The sequence below is a fragment of the Ovis aries genome, chromosome 3, assembly GCF_016772045.2.
Source record: "Ovis aries strain OAR_USU_Benz2616 breed Rambouillet chromosome 3, ARS-UI_Ramb_v3.0, whole genome shotgun sequence".
Lineage (NCBI taxonomy): Eukaryota > Metazoa > Chordata > Mammalia > Artiodactyla > Bovidae > Ovis > Ovis aries.
Window position 1 is genome coordinate 138,877,284 of NC_056056.1, and position 17,806 is coordinate 138,895,089.

The 17,806-nt window shown below is 39.2% G+C and overlaps 1 protein-coding gene across 7 annotated transcripts in view; it reads left to right on the forward strand.

Moving 5' to 3' along the window:
• Nucleotides 1–8,135: 8,135 nt before the first annotated feature.
• The window catches only part of RPAP3 (RNA polymerase II associated protein 3), a 33,974-nt gene continuing 24,303 nt past the window's right edge, over nt 8,136–17,806 (forward strand). For 2 of the 7 annotated variants that reach the window (XM_060412693.1, XM_042246809.2), the window contains exons 1-5: nt 8,136–8,566; nt 10,913–11,096; nt 11,850–11,990; nt 15,188–15,310; nt 16,070–16,197. In XM_060412693.1, coding sequence (XP_060268676.1) covers nt 10,944–11,096; nt 11,850–11,990; nt 15,188–15,310; nt 16,070–16,197 — 545 coding nt within the window. In that variant the 5' untranslated portion in view covers nt 8,136–8,566; nt 10,913–10,943. The remainder of the gene's footprint in view (nt 8,567–10,912; nt 11,097–11,849; nt 11,991–15,187; nt 15,311–16,069; nt 16,198–17,806) is intronic. The other 5 variants (XM_060412692.1, XM_042246810.2, XM_060412691.1 and 2 more) reach the window with 3 other exon arrangements.

Genomic DNA, 17,806 nt, shown 5'->3' on the forward strand with positions numbered 1-17,806 from the left:
AACATACCTCAGCAAAAAAAAGTCCATCCATTACAAACCCATAGCTAATATCATACTCAATGGTAAACAGCTGAAAACATTCCCTCTAAGCTCAGGAATAATACAAGGATGTCCATTCTTGCCATTTTTATTTAACATAGTTTTGGAAGTCCTAGTTATAGCAATCAGAGAAGAAAAGGAAATAAAAGGAATCCAAATTGGAAGCAAGAAGTAAAACTGTTCACCATTTGCAGATGAGATGAGAAGACAACATAGAAAATCCTAAAGATGCCACTAGAAAACTATTAGAGCTCATCAATGAACTTGGTAAAGCTTCAGGTTAGAATTTAATACACAGAAATCTGTTGCATTTCTATAAACTAACAACAAACAATTAAAAAGAGAAATCAGGGAAACAATCCCATTTACTATCACATTAAAAAGAATAAAATACCTAGTAATAAACCAACCTAAGGAGACAAACGGAGAACGCAATGGCATCCCACCCCAGTACTCATGTCTGGAAAATCCCATGGATGGAGGAGCCTGGTGGGCTGCAGTCCATGGGGTCGCTAAGAGTCAGACACAGCTGAGCGACTTCACTTTCACTTCTCACTTTCATGCACTGGAGAGGAAATGGCAACCCACTCCAGTGTTCTTGCCTGGAGAATCCCAGGGATGGGGGAGCCTGGTGGGCTGCCGTCTATGGGGTCACACAGAGTTGGACACAACTGAAGTGACTTAGCAGCAGCAGCAGCAACAAGGAGACAAAAGACCTGTACTCTGAAAACTGTAAGATGAAAGAAATTTAAGACAACATGAGTGGAAAGATATATCATATTCTTAGATCGGAAGAATTAGTATTGTTAAAATGACCATACTACTCAAGACAACGTACAGATTCAGTGCAATCCCTATCAAATTACCAATGGTACAGAACTGGAATAAAACGTTTTAAAATTTGTATGGAAATACAAAAGACCCCAAATAGCAAAAAAAAAATCTTGAGAAAAAAGAATTGAACTGGAGGAAACATGCTTCTTGACTTCAGACGGTACTCTAAGGGTATAGTAGTCAGAACAGTATGGTACTGGCACAAAAATAGATCACAAAAACATAGATCAATGGGACAGGATAGAAAGCCCAGAAACAACCCACACACTTATGTGCAATTAATCTATGATAAAGGAGGCGAGAATATAAAATGGAGAAAAGACAATCTGTTCAATAAGTGTTGTTGGGAAAAAACTGGATAGCTACACATAAAAGATTGGAATTAAACATTCTTTAATGCCATATAAAAGATAAACTCAACATGGATTAAATGGAAGACTTGCTACTATAAAATGCCCAAAGGAAAACATAGGAAGAACACTCTTTGACATAAACTGCAGAAATATTTTTTCAGATCCACTTCCTAGAGTAATGGAAACAAAAGCAACAATAAACAAATGGGACCTAATTAAACGTAAATGCTTTTGCACAGCAAAGTAAACCATAAACAAAACAAAAAGACAACCCACAGAATGGGAGAAAAATATTTGCAAATGATGCTACTGACATGAGATTAATTTCCAGAACATATAAGTAGCCCAATAGAAAAACCAAAAACCAAAACCAAACCCAGCTCAACATAAAAAACAACCCCAAACCCCAATCCAATCCAGAAGATGGGTAGAATAAATAAACATTTCTTCAAAGAAGACATACTGGATGGCCAGGAGGCACATGAAAAGATGCTCAACATCACTGATTATTAGACAAATGCAAATTAAAACCACAATGAGGTATCACTTCACACCAGTCAGGCCATTGTCAAAAAGTCAATAAATGCTGGAAAGGGTGTGGAGAAAAGGAAACCCTATACACTGATGGTAGAAATGTTAACTGGTGCAGCCACTATGGAGAAGAGTATGGAGGTTTGTTAAGAAACTAAAAATAGAGCTACCATATGATCCAGCAATCCTACTTCTGGGCATATACCTGGAAAAGATAAACATTCTAATTTGAAAAGATGAACCTCAATGTTAGCATTATTTACAATAGCCAAGACATGGAATCAACCTATATGTCCATCAACAGATAAATGGATAAAGAAGGTATGATACACACACACACACACACACACACACACAGGAATATTACTCGCTCATAAAGAAGAATGAAATAATGACATTTGCAGCAACATAGAGGGACCTAAAAACTATCAATCTAAGTAAAGTAAGTCAGTGACAAAAATCATATTATCACTTATGTCTGGAATCTAAAAACAGATGCAAATGAACTAACTTACAAAACAGAAGCAGACTCACAGTCTTTTTGTCTGTTTCTAGTCTGACATAGAAAACAAACATGGTTACCAAGGGCGGAAGTGAGGGAGGAGGGATAAATTGAGAATTTAGACTCTATTGTGTAGCACAGAGGACTGTGTTCAGTATCTTATATTAACCTATAAAGGAAAAGAATCTGAAAAAGAACATATATGTGTGTCTATATATATATATAAACTGAATCACTTTGCTGTACATTTGAAACATTGTAAATCAACTCTACTTCCATTAAAAATAAAAACTGCTGCTTTGGGAAAGACAATATCAAGGGAATCAGCAGACAAGACACAGATGGGGAGAAAATATTTGCAAAAGACACATTTGATTAAGAATGTTATCTAAAACATGAAAAGAAAGAACTCTTGAAACTCCACAAAAAGTCAACAACAAATTAAAGAATGGGACATTAACAGACATCAACCATCAACAGGCTAAAGAAGATATATAGATGGCAAATAAGCATATAAAAAGATACTCCACCTCAAATGTTAGTTAGTTCAGTTCAGTCGCTCAGTCGTGTCCAACTCTTTGCGACCCCATGAACTGCAGCACACCAGGCCTCCTTGTCCATCACCAACTCCCGGAGTTTACTCAAACTCATGTCCATCGAGTCAGTGTTGCCATCTAGCCATCTCATTCTCTGTCACCCACTTCTTCTCCTGCCCCCAATCCCTCCCAGCGTCAGGGTCTTTTCCAATGAGTCAACTCTTCACATGAGCTGGCCAAAGTACTGGAGTTTCAGCTTCAACATCAGTCCTTCCAATGAACATCCAGGACTGATCTCATTTAGAATGGACTGGTTGGATCTCCTTGCAGTCCAAGGGACTCTCAAGAGTCTTCTCCAACACCACAGTTCAAAAGCATCAATTCTTCAGCACTCACTCAGCTTTCTTCACAGTCCAACTCTCACATTCATACATGACTACTGGAAAAACCATAGCTTTGACTAGACGGACCTTAGTCGGCAAAGTAATGTCTCTGCTTTTGAATATGTTATCCAGGTTGGTCATAACTTTCCTTCCAAGGAGTAAGCATCTTTTAATTTCATGGCTGCAATCACCATCTGCAGTGATTTTGGAGCCCAAAAAGATAAAGTCTGACACTGTTTCCACTGTTTCCCATCTATTTCCCATGAAGTGATGGGACCAGATGCCATGATCTTAGTTTTCTGAATGTTGAGCTTTAAGCCAACTTTTTCACTCTCCTCTTTCACTTTCATCAAGAGGCTTTTTAGCTCCTCTTCACTTTCTGCCATAAGGGTGATGTCATCTGCATATCTGAGGTTATTGATATTTCTCCCAGCAATCTTGATTCCACCTTGTGCTTCTTCCAGCCCAGCGTTTCTCATGATGTACTCTGCATATAAGTTAAATAAGCAGGGTGACAATATACAGCCTTGACGTACTTCTTTTCCTATTTGGAACCAGCCCGTTGTTCCATGTCCAGTTCTAACTGTTTCTTCCTGACCTGCATATAGGTTTCTCAAGAGGCAGGTCAGGTGGTCTGGTATTTCCATCTCTTGAAGAATTTTCTACAGTTTCTTGTGATCCACACAGTCAAAGGCTTTGGGATAGTCAATAAAGCAGAAATAGATGTTTTTCTGGAACTCTCTTGCTTTTTTGATGATCCAGCGGATGTTGGCAATTTGATCTCAGGTTCCTCTGCCTCTTCTAAAACCAGCTTGAACATCTGGAAGTTCATGGTTCATGTATTGCTGAAGCCTGGCTTGGAGAATTTTGAGCATTACTTTACTAGCATGTGAGATGAGTGCAATTGTGCGGTAGTTTGAGCATTCTTTGGCATTGTCTTTCTTTGGGATTGGAATGAAAACTGACCTTTTCCAGTCCTGTGGCCACTGCTGAGTTTTCCAAATTTGCTGGCATATTGAGTGCAGCACTTTCACAGCATCATCTTCCAGGATCTGAAATAGCTCAACTGGAATTCCATCACCTCCACTAGCGTAGTTTGTAGTGATGCTTCCTAAAGCCCACTTGACTTCACATTCAAGGATGTCTGGCTCTAGGTGAGTGATCACACCATTGTGATTATCTGGGTCATGAAGATCTTTTTTATACAGTTCTTCTGTGTATTCTTGCCACCTGTTCTTATCATCTTCTGCTTCTGTTAGGGCCATACCATTTCTGTCCGTTATCGAGCCCATCTTTGCATGAAATGTTCCCTTGGTATCTCTAATTTTCTTGAAGAGATCTCTAGTCTTTCCCAATCTGTTGTTTTCCTCTATTTGTTTGCATTGATTGCTGAGGAAGTCTTTCTTATCTCCTTGCTATTCTTTGGAAGTGGAAATTAAAACACACCATTTTCCACTACACATCTGTTATAATGGTCGAAATTTAGAACACTAACAACATCAAATGCTGGTGAGGATGTGGAGGAACAGGAACTCTCAGACATTGTTGGTGGAAACGCCAAATGGTATAGCCATTTTAGAAGATAGCTTAATGATTCTGTAACAAAACTAAGCATATTCTTACCATATGATCCAGCAATTCACTCCTTGGCAATTGTACTATGAAAGGAACTGAAAACTTTAACCCACACAAAACCCTGCACATGGAAGTTTTTAACAGTTCCATTCATCATGGCCCAAAGTTGGAAGCAAACAAGATGTCCTTCAGCAGGTGAATAAATTGTGGTGCACCCAACAAAAGAATATAACTCAGAGCTAGAAAGAAATGAGCTACCAAGCTCTGTAAGGAATCTGAAACTCATATTACTAAGGGAAAGAAGCCAAACTGAGAAGACTCCATATTATATGATTTCAATTCTTTGACATTCTGGAAAGGGCAAAACTGTGGAGACAGTAAAAATGATCAATAGTCATTGCAGGTGGCAGCTGAGGGGGAGAGATGAATATGTGCAGCGCAGAGGATTTTTAGGACAGTGAAAACACTCTGTATGGTATTATAACCGTAGATATATAGTTATTAGTCATTTGTGCAAACCCACTGTGTAACAAACACCAAGAGTGAACCCTTAGCTAAATTATGGATTCTGGGTGACTATGATGTGTCAGTGTAGGTTCATACTTGGTAAAAAAAAGGTTTTTTTTTTCCATTCTGGCGAGTGATGTTGATAAAAGGGAGGGCTACACATATCTGGGGGACAAGGAGTATATGCAAATCTGTGTACGTTTATCTTTTCTTTGGCAAGAAGTAGATTTATTCATATAGTATTCTTGTAGGAGATGCAAGCATGAAGGCAAGGGAGCTCTGCTCCAAGGGCTAAGTAGACTACAATTTTATAGCCAAGGAAAGGGGGAGGGGCAAAGACCACCTTCTTCGAGTAGACATGAGACTTTTTGTATATTTATCTCAATTTTATTGTAAGCCCAAAACTGCTCTCAGAAAATAAAGTCTTGAGAAAAAAAGTGGAAGGAGCATTGCACATGGCCTATGAGGGGGTAAATGGAGACTGGTGGTTCCTGGCCCTGATAGCCAGCCCCTTGACCATGAACATAAGGGTGCCTCTGGATGCAGCTTTTGTGGTTGCAGAGGCTGACCAAGCTGAGGGAGGAGGAAGACACAAGGAGACTTCTCACCTGTGAACATGTTATTTAGGCCACAGATGCTAGGAAAATGCCAGGTATTGAGACTCCTCAATTGAGTGCCTCAGGTAAGTTACCGAGTACAGGTGGATAACACAGCCTCCTCTCACCCTTCCTCAGGGGCGCTCACAGTCAAATGAGCAAGACTAGGAACAGCAGAACAGGGGGTCACAGAGGCCAGCTCTGATGTCAGACTGCCCAGATCTGACTCACCAGCCTCCATCATTTGCTAATTATTTGGGAAAATTCCTTAATTATTCAGGTCAGTGTCCTTATCAGAATGGGGATAATATGACCATTGTTGTGAGACAAGCAAAATAAAACAGCATGCTTATTCCTTCTAATAATTCTTGTCTCCCTTATCATTGTTGCTGTTCGGTTGCTCAGTTGTGTCTGACTCTTTGTGATCCCATGAACTGCAGCACTCTAGGCCTCCCTGTCTTTCACCACCTCCTGGAACTTGCCCAAACTCATGTCCATTGAGTTGCTGATACCATCGAACCATCTCATCCTCTGTCATCCCCTTCTCCTGCTACCTTCAATCTTTCCCAGCATCAGAGTCTTTTCTAATGAGTTGGCTCTTTGCATTAGGTGGCCAAAGTATTGGAGCTTCACCTTCAGCATCAGTCCTTCCAATGAATAAACCTTTATTATACAGATATCATTTTGCTCTTGCATAAGCAGTTTACCTTCTTTGCTATCAGCCTTAACCTTTATCTCCTGATACCTAGAACTTGTGCTCCTTAGAGACCTCTTCAGAGGCCTTCCAGATAGTCAAGTGGGAGACAGGGAGAGATGCAGGGGAAAGTTATTCAATCCCAGGGTCTGGATTTTACCTTTGTAGGAGGGAGGGACAGGAAACATTTGTTAAGCTCTTACCATGTCCCAAATTGTGCCAAGTAGGCTGATTACGTATCCTTTCTCACTCTAGTAGTATTTTTATCTTCATTTCAATTTAGATTAAGCCTCAATGTACAGATACATTCAGATCACATTTTCAGTAAGTGGCAGAATCATTATTTCAGAATTCAGCCCTTTTCCTAAGGTTACAGTGAGCCTGGATTTCTCTCAGTATGGACTAATTTATTTATTCACTATTCTTTCGATGAATACTTAATAAGGCCTTTAATAAAGGGTACTGGTTGCTCTCAGTAATGCTCTGTTTCTTCTTCCTTATTTATTGAATTCTTAGTTTTTAGATGAGCACATGACTGCTAAGAAAATCCTTCAACCTCCCTTGCAGAAGGAAGGCTGCCATTCAGGCATAGCTTCTTGCAGGACAGTGGAAGCCTCAGAGTTAGGTGATGGTGGGGGCCATCAAGACTGACTAAGTCCTCTTGCTTTGATTCTATACTTGCCCAGCAACTGATTATCATGTTACTTGAGAAAGAGAGAGAGAGAGATGTGAGAGAATCTATGATGTTTTACTAGAGCAGCCAGCTGCCCCCCTTCTCTCTCAATTGACTCTGCCAGAATTAATTTTTAAAAACATAGTTGCTTTGGGACTTCCCTGGTGGTCTAGCGGTTAGGACTGCAAGCTTCCACTGAACGGGGCATGGGTTCCATCCCTCGGTGAGGGCTATTTCAAATGGAAAGTTTTGCTTCTTTCAACAGAAAGGTTGTTTCGCTTCTTTTAAAATTATTTTTGTTTTATAATTTGAGTTGCTATGAAAAGTGAAAGCTCACTCATTCAGGAAATAGGAGCATGAAATATTAAAAGTTTCATATTCTTTTTTTCTTTGTGGCTAGGGCAAATCTAATGACTGATCTTAATACTGACACACAGTATTAGACCCAGACTCGTTTAGAAAGAGTTTACTTGAAAGGTGCAAGGCAGTCAGAGTGAAAAACTTGTTTGCCACATGTAAGAACTTAAAAGAAAAATTGCTAGAGTTACCAGTTTCCATAGCCTGTTCATGGTAGACAAGGGGTAACTTTCTCATATGATTATCATACTCACAAAGATTGTAAAATACCATTACATACAGCAAGGCAAATATTAGAGAAAAAATTGAGGAAAATCCAAGGAAATATTTCAAGGCGTTATTATTTGGGGAATCAAAGCAAGGCAGGATGATCCTGCATTTTTTGTATTACCTACTGTGAAATACGGTCACACTGGAAGCAGGCAAAGCCACAGACCCTGCCTTAACACAGCTGTCGTTGCTCTAGACTAGGTCAGCGTATCTGACCTTCTGCGCATGCTCTGTCCCGGCTCCAGGGGGCGGGGCGAGAGCGCGCGAGGACTTGTGGGAAAGTCTAGGAAGGCGGGGCCGGGCGTGAGGTGCTGCGGGTCGGGCGCCGTGGAAGCGGGGTTAGTAACGGCCTGGTGAGATGAGCCGGCCCTGTGGTTATCCCGGGCTGCAGTAGCGAGGAGGCTTTTGGGGTCGCCCGGCGGGAGGAGGGGGTTGCTGCCATGATCCCGCGTGAGGTGGCGAGGGCGAGGGCGTGCGCGGGGGCGCGGCGCGGCGGTGTCCAGGTAGCGGCGCACCGGGGAGCGCGTTTCGGGAGGGGCTGGCCCGGAGCAATCTGGGCCTGGACGGTCAGCTTTACTGTCGGTCCCTCGATCCCTGCTGCTTTGGGCGTTCGGCGATTTGCGGTCGTCCAGGATCGCGGATCCATTCTCCCGAGAAGACCTGTGTGGAGTCCGCCCCACTTAGTCGTGGGTATGCAGTGCTCGGCCGCATATTGGGTATGAAAGTGATACCCCTCAGGCGCTGGAAGTTTCTGATTGCCAGCCTGGACGCAGGTTCCGTGGGAGCGGAAAGATGATGGGTAAAATGGAACAGGTTTCTACCTCCCACGTTATCTCAGTGGCTTGCTGCGGTTTTATTTACGTCTTTGAGCCCCTCGGCAAAGCATTGTACTAGTTTTGCTTTTTAATGAGATATATATATGTGATCAAACGTGTGCACTGCCTGAAAAAAAGCTTAAATTTAGTTCCTGAGGCAAGGCTAAGGGGTCAGTAGACCTATTTGCGGTTGCAAACATCTTTTAGGAGAATCCCTTTTCTAATCTCTTCTATCTCTCCCAGCCTAACTCTCCCTCACCTCCAATATCTGGGACCTTGCCCCATCACTCATCTACTTTCCTGTATCCTTTTTAACTTTGTTTTTCAGTTCCTCTGCCCTCCATACTCGTGAACAATTTTAGGTTATCAAAGATGAAATACTAATCGCCATATAATCTCATTTATTCAGCTCATTTTACTTCTGTCCTTAAAAAAATGGCCTATTTGAACTCTAAACAATCTTTAAATGACTAAATACAATGTACTTTATTTCCCACATATGACCTCCTTGGCCTTCTTGAACTCCTGGAAATTCTCTTCTGTGACAGTAACTCCAGGTTTTCCTTCCAGCTCTCTGGATGCCACTGCCTGATTTTTAGTGTTGGCATTTCTTCCTCTATTTGTTCCCTAGATATTAATGTTCTGCAGATCTCGTCTCCTCTCTCCTTCCACTGTCACAGTAATTAAACATGTCCAAATCTCATGATTTGGTAGCTTCTGCCGTTATGCTAGTGACACCCAAATTTACATTTCTAGGCCTCTGTAACTACTTACTGTGTCCTGACATCTCATAAGAACTCAAAATCAATTTATGCCAAACTGAAAAAATCTATTTTTACACTTGTGCTGCCATCCTGAAACCTCTTTTCCTTTTAAAATTATGATTCCTGACTCAAAATGGTACTACTAATCTTACCAGGCTCCCAAACCAGAAATCTAAGACTTCTGTGCGTCCTTCTGTGCTCTCCAGCTGGAGAAGGAAATGGCAACCCACTTCAGTATTCTTGCCTAGAGAATCCTGTGGACAGAGGAGCCTGGGGGCGGCTGTCCATAGGGTCGCTCAGAGTCGAACAGGACTGAAGCGACTTAGCATGCATGCATGCATTGGAGAAGGAAATGGCAACCCACTCCAGTGTTCTTGCCTGGAGAATCCCAGGGACAGAGGAGCCTGATGAGCTGCCTTCTATGGGGTCACACAGCGTCAGACACGACTGAAGTGACTTAGCAGCGGTAGCTGCTCCCCAACTTCTCAGTCTAATGAATTATCATGTCCCTTTTATTTTACCACCTTAATGTGTCCCGTGGCTTTCGGATCATTGGTCACATCTCATGGCCTGGTGTTTCACGATCTGTCCCATCCTCCTTCTTAGCCTTCTCTTCCATCCTTCTCCCGCCTAGTCCCTCATTCTGCCTGCCCACTCCTCCACATTAAGCACTTGACTGGCCCCTTTTGAAACATGGCTAAATTGCAGCAGCTCTGGTGACTCTTTCCTTAAACCTACCATCTGATTTGTATCTGTCCTCTGTGGTCAGTTCTGTAGCATCTGTACATGCCTCTAGCACAGCGGTTCTCAGCCAGCTGTTTTTATGCTTCCCAGGGGACATTTGACAATGTCTGAAGACGTTTTTGGTTGTCATAGTCCAGAAGGAAAGGAGTAATACTGGCATCTAGCTAGTAGAGGCTGGGGATGCTGCCAGCCATCCTACAGTTGCACAGGACAGTTGACCTACAACAAAGAATTATCTGGCCCAAAACATCAGTGGTCCCAAGGTTGAGAAGTCCTGCCAAGCATAATATTTTGTTACTCAGTACTTTGATTATTTTCTTCTCCACTAGAGAAGGGACCTTGTCTTGTTTTTGCATCCCTAAATCTTAATATAGGGCTTATTACATAGCCAAAGTTCAGTAAATGTTGAAAGGAAAAGGAGTAAAGGAGGTAATTGGCTAAATTTATAAACTGTAGAGATGTGCAGCCGTTCTGCTACCATAGGCTGTTTGCTAATTTCAGTAATTTCCTCCGTATTGCCTTTCATTCACATTGCATGGATGCCCAAAGTTTTCTGTTTTACATTTGATTATTCAGCAAACATTGATTGACTCATTTAAAATATAATATACTGATATTTTCTTCTGCATCATTTTAAGTTCCTTTCTTTACGTGTATCTTGGCCATTTATGACGAGGTAAAAATCATTAATTAGCTAGGTTTCAAAAAAAAATAAATGATTCTATTTAATTCTTATCAGAGATTGGTCGGTCAAAACTCTGCAGGCCATAATGGCTTCAACAAGTAAATCAATTGAATTACAACTGCAAGTGAAACAAAATGCAGAAGAGTTACAAGACTTTATGAGGGATTTAGAAAACTGGGAGAAAGATATTAAACAAAAGGATATGGAACTTAGAAGACAGAATGGTGTTCCTGAAGAGGTAAATTTCTTAATTAAATTCCCACTTTAGCATCCAGGGAAGCTCTTCATTTATTTATTTTAAAGTAAAGCACAGCCTTTAAAATGTTTTGTGGAAATGCTAATTAAAGAGATTTACTTTCTGCCAACATTTTGAAAAATTCTACTTTTAAAAGTCTTTGTAATAATTGTATTAACTATCAATATATTAGGACATTTTTAAGGCTTAATCCATAGGAAGACCATGTGATAATTCTTAAGGTAAATGAATAGCATCATAAAATAGGCTTGTATATATAGCATATATAATTATATACTTAATGATATATTAACATACAGTATTGCCCTAAATGCACAGAGTGCCTAGACTCAACCAGTTTTCTTAAGACAGTGCATTCAGATATGGACAGCTTTTTCATACTGTTGGTAATGTGGAGGCAGTTTAGTTTGCCATTGTACTGTTGCTAAATCATTGTATTAAGGCTGAAGGTCAGGCAGTTTTTGAATTTTGAATTTAGGATTGCAAATTAAGTGTATAATTAAAATTTCTGGGTAATATTTTTCTTATGACTGAACAATGTTCAGTATTTGTCAAAGGATTTAAAATTTTCAGGCATAAGCTTATCATTAGAAATGAATTGGTATTTCTAACCACTTGAAAACTAAACTAAAATTACTTTTACTTGAAAATATCCTTCAGTGAGAGTTTTAAATATCACTAGTTCCACAGGAAATTAACAGAGCTGTCTCAAAACGTGTTGTTTTCCCTTCCTAGAATTTACCTCCTATTCGAAATAGGAATTTTAGGAAAAAGAAGAAAGGCAAAGTTAAAGAGTCATCTAAAAAAACCAAAGACGAAAACACAAAAAACAGGATAAAATCTTATGATTATGAGGCATGGGCAAAACTTGATGTGGTAAGTTAATCTAATTATGTGCTTCTTAGTCTTTGAGTAAAATTTTCTTGGAGTTAGTTGAGAGTTATGGATTAAATGAAAAACAATATAAAGTTCTTAGGACCTGTGTCTTTCTCATATAAACTATTTTGTGTGGAATAAAAACTTAAATACATAGCTCTTCAATTAACTTTTCTCCTATGGCCCTCTTTCAGTGAATAATGGCTAAAACAGTTGGATTCTTTTCTTCCTATTTTTTTCTTTTTTTTTGCATGGATAGTACGTGGAAGGGGCTTCTCTGGTGGCTTAGTGGTAAAGAGTCCGCCTACAGTTCAGGGGATGCCAAGTTTGATCCCTGGGTCAGGAAGAGCCCCTGGAGAAGGAAATGCAGCACACTCCAGTATTCTTGCCTGGGAAATCCCATGGACAGAGGAGCCTGGTGGGCTACCCATTCATGGGGTTGCAAAAGAGTTGGACACAATTTAACAACTAAAAAACAACAACAGTACATAGAGGTGTAGTGAACTCTTCACCCAGTTTCCTCTAATGGTTACATCTTATTTATGTATTTTAGTTGCTCAGTTTTTTCCAACTCTTTGCAACCGCTATGGATTATAGCCCATCTAGCTCCTCTGTCCATGGAATTCTCCAGGCAAGAATACTAGAATGGGTTGCCGTTTCCTTCTCTAGGGGATCTTCCTGTCCTAGGGATGGAACCTGGGTCTCCTGCATTGCTGGCAGATTCTTTACCATCTGAGCCACCAGGAAAGCTTTGTTTACCTGTGGTCCAGTATCAAAACCAGGAAATTGACATTGGTACAATGTGTGTATAGTTCTGTGGCATTTTATGACCTGTGGATTTGGGTAACCACCATTGCATCACCAGAAAGATCTCTTCTGTGCTGTCCATTCATAGTTGCACCCACCTTCCTCCTCACCTTGTCTAACCCCTAAACAGCTAGAATTCTGAGACAGTAACAATAACAAAAGAAAGACTCTACTGGTATCTTTTTTTTTTTTTTTTTTTAATAGGCTAAAGGACCTGTTGAATAATGGTTAAGAGAATGCCTTTGTGTGTGGTCTTAGGTCACGGCTGTGTGACAATAAACGTAGGGCCATCTTAACCTCAGGAAGGTAGCCTTCACCTTGCTAGACTGGCGTTCTGCATGCTTCTGGTCTCGTGCACATGAGGCACAGTGTAGTTGGAGAAGTGTTTACCATCAGTACTATGCCTCTGTCATAGTTTATATATGCCTTAGCATCAGAAGATACTGCCAAAGGGTTTCCAAATACGGAACCATTCATTTTTTGTAACTTTACCCCTTCTTATGTAGCCTTATCCTTTTCATAAATTGGTATGTGCTTATAATGCCCTTTCCTGAAAGGCACAGTGTCAGATGATTTCTTAGAGAGGTGGTTTTCTAGTCATTTACTCATTCAACAGTTATTGATTGAACTCATGCTCTGTGTGGCCAGTGCACTCATGATTGAACTGCACTGTTTGACATTGTCATTTTATTGTATCTGTAAAAGATACAGCTGTTTACTTACCACTCCATGCTAGTTCAGATGTGAGCAGTGGCCTTGGCGTTCTGCTGCCGTTAGTTTTCTACACGTGTCAGTTGTAGGAGGGTTGGACAGTCTTGGCTTTCATATTGATAGGCTGGTGGTATTTCTATTCTTATTTTTCTCTTTTTGGGTGCTATTTCTGGAATCCTTATGCTAAAACCCATAGATGCATTTCAGTCCATCTTTTTGTTTTGTTTTGGTTATTTTGTTGTTTTTAAAATTTTTTTGGCTGTGGCTGTGCAACAGGTAGGATCTCAGTTCCCTCAGCCCAGCAGTGGAAGCATGGAGTCACTGGACTGCCAGGAAAGTCACTCAGTCCCATCTTTTAATATTCATTTATTTAGTGAAACTAAGCATAGATCTTATTTCATTTTAAAATTTACCAACAATTTTTTTCTTACATAAATTGCTTAGACTAGTAATAACTTGTAAAAGACAGAAAGGATTTTATTTATATAATAAAGTTTTTGTTTATATGAGCTTTAATGAACTCTTTAATTCTCACTGGTTTAAAATTTACTCAAGCATTCCCTGGTGGCCTGGGATTCTGAGCTTCCATTGCTGTGGCCCAGGTTCAATTCCTGGCTGGGGAACTGAGTTTCTGCAAGCCACATGGCATGGCAAAAAAAAAAATTCTTACTAAAAATCATTCTTTTATTATATATGGTGACGGTAGTGGTAAAGAACCTGTCTGCCAGTGCAGGAAACATGAGACATGGGTTCTATCCCTGGGTCGGGAAGATCCCCTGGAGGAGGGCATGGCAACACACTCCAGTATCCTTGCCTGGAGAATCTCCATCAACAGAGAGGCCAGGTGGGCTACAATCTATGAGGCTGCAAAGAGTTGGTCATGACTGAAGCAACTGAGCCTGCATGCGTGTATACTAAAAAAATAGTTAAAAAAATACTGATGTAATCCATGAAATGATTTATTACCGTGAAAGGAATGTCTCAATCAAAAGAGATCGGAAATTGCTGGACGAGCATGTTGTGTATTTTCTTTGATAGTCAGCTATATTTCAGAATACATTGATAAACAGTATAACATAGTTATTGAGAGCTCCTTGGAGGAGGCTTGGGTTCAGATCCTCATTTGGCCACTTCCTAGCTGAGTGACCTTGAGTGAGTTTGCTAACTTTTATTTCTCAATTTCTTCAAGTGAAAAACATGGATAATTATATCTACCCTCATAGGTTGCTATGAGAATCAGGAGTTAATTGTATTCTGCAAGCAGTTTTTGTTGTTTTAAAAATCAGAAAGAAAAAAGGTTTTTAGATGAAACCCTTTCCCTGCTTTTGGATGCAGTTACATAGATTTGGGTTAATTGCAAACTTCTTTTATGTAAAACAATAATAGTTCACTGCTAATAGTTTGTGATTTAGGGTTGGTTTGTAGACTTAGTTTACTTTATGTGAGTTCAAAGTCAGATAATGTAAGTGGTGTGGATCTTGGTTTTCTAAATAAGAATATTCTTTTCTCTGAATTAACTCCCAATAATGAGAGGTTATTTGGATTATTTTTATAGGCCTTTAAGTTCTTAGGTTGTAAAAACTTAAGTTCTATTGCATGTTCTTTTTTTGGGGGGGCAGTATATCTTTTTTTTTAATGGTCATGTAATTATGACACTGTTCCCCTACTTTTGATTTCAGGATAGTATTCTTGATGAACTTGACAAAGAAGAGAGTACCCATGATTCTGTGTCTCAAGAATCCGAGTCAGAAGAAGATGGTATTCATGTAGATGCACAAAAGGCTCTTGCTCTAAAAGAAAAGGTACTCTTTAGGTTAGCTGTTGGTTCCTTCAGGTAGGCAGGATTTGTAGAAAATCATGTGGCCCCCAAGATTTCTGCAGTGTAATTTAGTGGGTGTTCAAGTTGTTTTTGGCCATATCCCTATCAGGAGGCACTATAGTATAGTGGTTAGGAGTGTGTGCTCTGAAACCAGATTATCTAGGTTCAAGTCCTGTGACAAGGTCTTTTAAATTGCCTGTATGTATTCAGTCTTCTTAGCTGTAAAGTAAGATTAATATTATTACTGTACCTCAATGGGTGGTTGTGTTACTAAATGAATTATTACATGTAAAGTACTTGGAGTGTACAGAGAGTTGTTCCAGGGCTTTAAATAGTAGACTGAAGTACTAATCAGATCAGCGTGTGATTCTTGACATGGATATTGTATCCCACTACTCCATATCACAGACCATCTTTGGTTGCATTTTGGAACATATGACATCTCCCTGAGAAATGTCTCTTTATTGTTAAACTGGCTATATTGCTTTTTAAAGAGGTGGCACTCTTCAGATTAAAATTTGTCTTAATGCCTTTCTTTTGTTGCATTTCTATGGGTTATTATGAATAAAAAGTATTTAATGCTAGGTATTTTACTCATTTTTCTGCCAGGGCTCTTGGATTGGGCCCAAACTATGACCTTAGCCTTGATTACATGGCTAATGAGATAGGAAGAGACGAATAATGAAAGAAAGTAGCTCTGGAATTCTATGTTAGTGTGCATCTGACTTGTATGCTTTTACAGGGCAATAAATACTTCAAACAAGGAAAATATGATGAAGCAATTGAGTGCTACACCAAAGGCATGGATGCTGATCCATATAATCCAGTGTTGCCAACAAACAGAGCGTCGGCTTACTTCAGACTGAAAAAGTAAGGCGTTTCCATAATGTGTGTGAATATTTTATGTGCATATGGAGACTTTTTTTTTTTAATCTTTCTTAATGAAATGTGTGGGAATGCTTGAGAACATTTTCCATTTCTTTTCAACTATAAATTCTTATTCGCTCCCTTTTACTGAATTCTTTAACTTAAGCCATTTTAAACATTCAGGTGCTCAAACCGTGCTCCTTGTAGCTCACTTTATTGAGGTGTTCCTCCTATAAAAATTGAATAAGATGCCCTTTTCCTAATTTACAGAAGAAAAAAAGTTAGGTGGGTAAAAATTCTTTATAAATTAATTTTCCTTCATTATTTTGAAAAATTGTGTGTTTACTGTTTAATACAGAGAACTTTTATTATGGTAAGCTTAAAATATGTTCCAACATTTAAGTCATACTGATCCTTAAAATACATACTTAGTGTTGAAGAACATAAATGTATATGATCTTAATCCTAAGCAGAGAAATGACCTAGCATAAAAATTTTTTAAAAACCAAATACAGTCAAGGAGGATGTTCTTACTGTTTTAATTACTATTTGGAAATATGAATTATATTGGTGTCTGAGTTTTTACTACTTTTAATAGCATATTTTAAAATCTTTTGAAGCTTATGTTGTTAATATCCTGACAAATTAGGGGATATTTACCTTTTATAATATTTGATATCTACAGTATGTATAAATGATGAATAATTTAAAATAAATCTGCATGAACATGCTTCCCAGCTTAAGAGTCAGAACATTATTTTTCAAAGCTACTTTTGATATTCTCTTCCATATCCTGACTCTTGTCCCTCCCAGTTAACCACTATGTTGAGTTGTGTATCATTCTTTTGATTAAAAAAATTTATTGTATATGTGTATATCTCTAATACACTGTATAACATTGCTTTATTTTTGAGCTTTAAAAGTATATCATTGGATATAGTTTTCTGTGGCTTACCTATTTATTTGAATACTGTATTTCATATTTCAGTTCATCTCATAAGATTTGATCATGTTTTGTGTATATCAATAGCTGTAGATCTCTCATGTTCACTGTTGAATGCATATGCAGTTCCTTTTTAGAAATACACCATCATGTATCCATTCTCTAATTGCTGGATTGCTAGTTGGTTCCTTTATTCCTCACCTTCCTTGTCTTCTCTTTTCCTGCCTTCCCCCCTCCTTCCCTTAATTATTTAACAACAGTGATACTGTGAGCACTTCTGTACGTGTTTCTTGGTGCTAGATCTTAGGATGTGCACATGTTCAACTTTAAATGATGGTGACCAGTTGTTACAATGATAGTTGTACATGCTTACATTCCCATTAGCAGTGTGTAAGAATACACGTTACATATCCTTACCAACGCTGGTACAATGCGGCTTCTGAATTGTTTTCAGTCTAGGGGGTGTAAAGTGGTAATTCATTGTGGCTTTAATTTGCATTTCCCCAATTTCTCATGTGGTTGAACATCCTCATATGTGTTTATTCACCACTTATCTGTTTTATTTTCCTGTGATATGTTTGTTTTATCTTTGGTCCTTTTTTCTGTTAGGCTGTTTTTCTGTTGATTTTTAAGCATTCTTTTCTGGGGGATACTAATTAGTGTTTATAA